This window comes from Echinops telfairi, unplaced genomic scaffold (genome assembly GCF_000313985.2).
Source record: "Echinops telfairi isolate 266 unplaced genomic scaffold, ASM31398v2 ScPeMD7_5592;HRSCAF=6446, whole genome shotgun sequence".
NCBI lineage: Eukaryota > Metazoa > Chordata > Mammalia > Afrosoricida > Tenrecidae > Echinops > Echinops telfairi.
Window position 1 is genome coordinate 18,877,920 of NW_022109491.1, and position 2,314 is coordinate 18,880,233.

The 2,314-nt window shown below is 53.0% G+C and overlaps 1 protein-coding gene across 1 annotated transcript in view; it reads right to left on the minus strand.

Annotated features, from left to right (window-relative positions):
- The window catches only part of BPI (bactericidal permeability increasing protein), a 38,110-nt gene extending 36,282 nt beyond the window's left edge, over nucleotides 1-1,828 (minus strand). Inside the window, exon 1 of the mRNA XM_030887069.2 lies at nucleotides 1,674-1,828. Coding sequence (XP_030742929.2) covers nucleotides 1,674-1,828 — 155 coding nt within the window. The remainder of the gene's footprint in view (nucleotides 1-1,673) is intronic.
- Between the last annotated feature and the right edge of the window lie 486 nt (nucleotides 1,829-2,314).

The following is a 2,314-nucleotide window of genomic DNA, read 5'->3' on the forward strand; positions in this document are numbered from 1 at the left end:
TTATTTTTTTTAGCTCACAGGTCAGACCAAAATATGTGAGAGGCCAGATTGGGCGCATGGGCGGTTGCTTGCTAGCCTCTCGTCTAAAATGTCACAGCTCAGACATCTCATCAGGCATCCTCTAAGTATTTACTGAAGGCGCTTCCATACTTGGCACTGAGTCGTGCCTGCAGAGATCTGCCATGCCCCCTGGCTTTTGGTCCCCTCTCCACAGGAAGTTTGCAGGTGTTATTCCCACTGCCAAGGACACCTTCCCTCCCAGCTTCACGGGGTCAGCTCCCAGTCCCCTTGATCCTCACTTCCCGTGGAGACATCCTGACCCAAAACGCGAGAGTAATCACCCTGCTTATCGTTCTCAGGACACCGGGGATCTCTCCTTTAAAGCAATTAAAAACGAAACTCTCTGCTGACCCCGGCTCATCGTGACCCTCTTGGACAGGCTAGAACCGGCTCCGTGGGTTTCCGAGGATGCAACTCTTTCTAGGTGTAGAACGCATCATCCCCTGCCCCCCATGGAGCAGACTGGTGGTTTTGAACTGCTGACCTTGCAGTTAGCAGCCCAAGGCATAACCACTCTGCCACCAGGATTCCTCTCTTTTAGGACCCCTGCTACAGCTGTCATCATACATTTATCTGTGTGACTCTTTCCCGGATGTCTCTCTTTTACTAGGGGACAAGTGGCCTGCTGTAGCCAGGCCTTGAGTAGAATCCTACTCCGGTGCCTCTGTGGAAGCTGCCTTATCCGGAGAGAAGAGCGGGCCTTGGAGAGACTTCTGTCCACTCGGACTCAGCTCTCCTCCACGCCCCCATCTTTCTCACCTCCCCTTTGCCCCGGGTCCTACAACTCCAGGAACTTTTTTTTTTGGGGGGGGGGGCTCCCTCAGCTGTAAGACGGGTAGTTATATCTGCTCGGATTCTCCTGACCCTTGCTGAGGCACTCCAAGTGCTATTACCCTGCATCTGGGGGATGCAGGAAGAGGGGAGCTGTTGCCTTCTCTGGCTTATACTAGTGCAGTGGGCGGGTTAAGGCCTGGCCGAGACTTTACTTTGGTCTTGGCTTAATTGACCATTGGGACACCTGGCAGCTGAGCTCAGAGCCCTCAGCTCAGCTTCCTGAGAAGTAGATGTGCCCCAGGGCTGTAGTGAGGACTAAATGAGAATGAGAGAGTGAGAGAGAGAGAGAGAGAGAAAGTTCCAACACAGCACAACTCAGGTCAGCACAGGGCTTCGGGGGCTATCTCATGCCACTCTCTTCGCTCTGGGCTTGGGGGAGTGGTCTGGGGAGCCTCTCTGGATCACCCACTAGATAATGGGCACAGCCTGGCCTGGGCACTGTACTGGGAAGACCCCTACTACAGCCCTCTGACATTCTTCCTACCTGTACAACCTCCTCCTGGGTCCTGGCCTCTGTCCACACTAGGGGCAGAGGGCACAGCTGAGGACTGGTTTTGAAAAGAAGAGAGGGTCTAGGAGCCAAAATGTTGGGGGCTGGGTAGAGGGAGGGAGGGGGCACAGGACAATGCTCCCCTCCCAGCTCGATGGGTTCTTCCCAGCAGTGACCTTGCCTCAGTTTCTTCATATGTAACATGGGGTTCAGAGGGCCTGCTTTGTGGGGCTGTGAGCAGACCCTGCACTGGATTTAAAGGACCAGGACATAGTAACTTCCAAAAAACGTGCATCTCAGGGGTGGGAGAGGAAGGGCAGCAGGAGTCCGATTACCATAGTCAAGGCCCTTCTGGGTGATCCTGGCCACGAAGCCGGGGTTGGTGGTCGCTGCCGAGGTTGCATGCATCGCAACCAGCACCACCAGGGCTGCCCATCTGGCCATGGCCTCGTCCTCCAGAGCCATTAATGTTTTGGGCCCTTGGAAGAGAACCAGGACTTATAAAGGAGCCGGTAGGAGAAACACAGGTCAGCCAAATATAGAAGAAAGGTAGGAAGTGGGGCGGGGATTTAAGGCTGCGATTCCCCATAGAGCTGCAGCAGGGGGTGGGGGCTGCGGTTGGGAACCAAGGGCCTCATTCCATTCCCTAAGCCCCTCCCTCCAAACACCTACCCATTGAGAATGATGATGGCAACAAATGTTCAAATGTGCTTGACACAATGGATGGGTGGATGGCTTGTGATAAGCATTGTATGAGCCCCCAATAAAATGATTAAAAAATAAATAAAAACCACCTACCGAAACCCCATCTCGGGATTTCATTGAATTGGGTGGTAGGTACATCAGGGCTCATTATATTTTTGCTACTGAGAGACTGAATAGTCAAAAAGATAATGATCAGACCCTATTACAAAACTCATAAAAACAGCA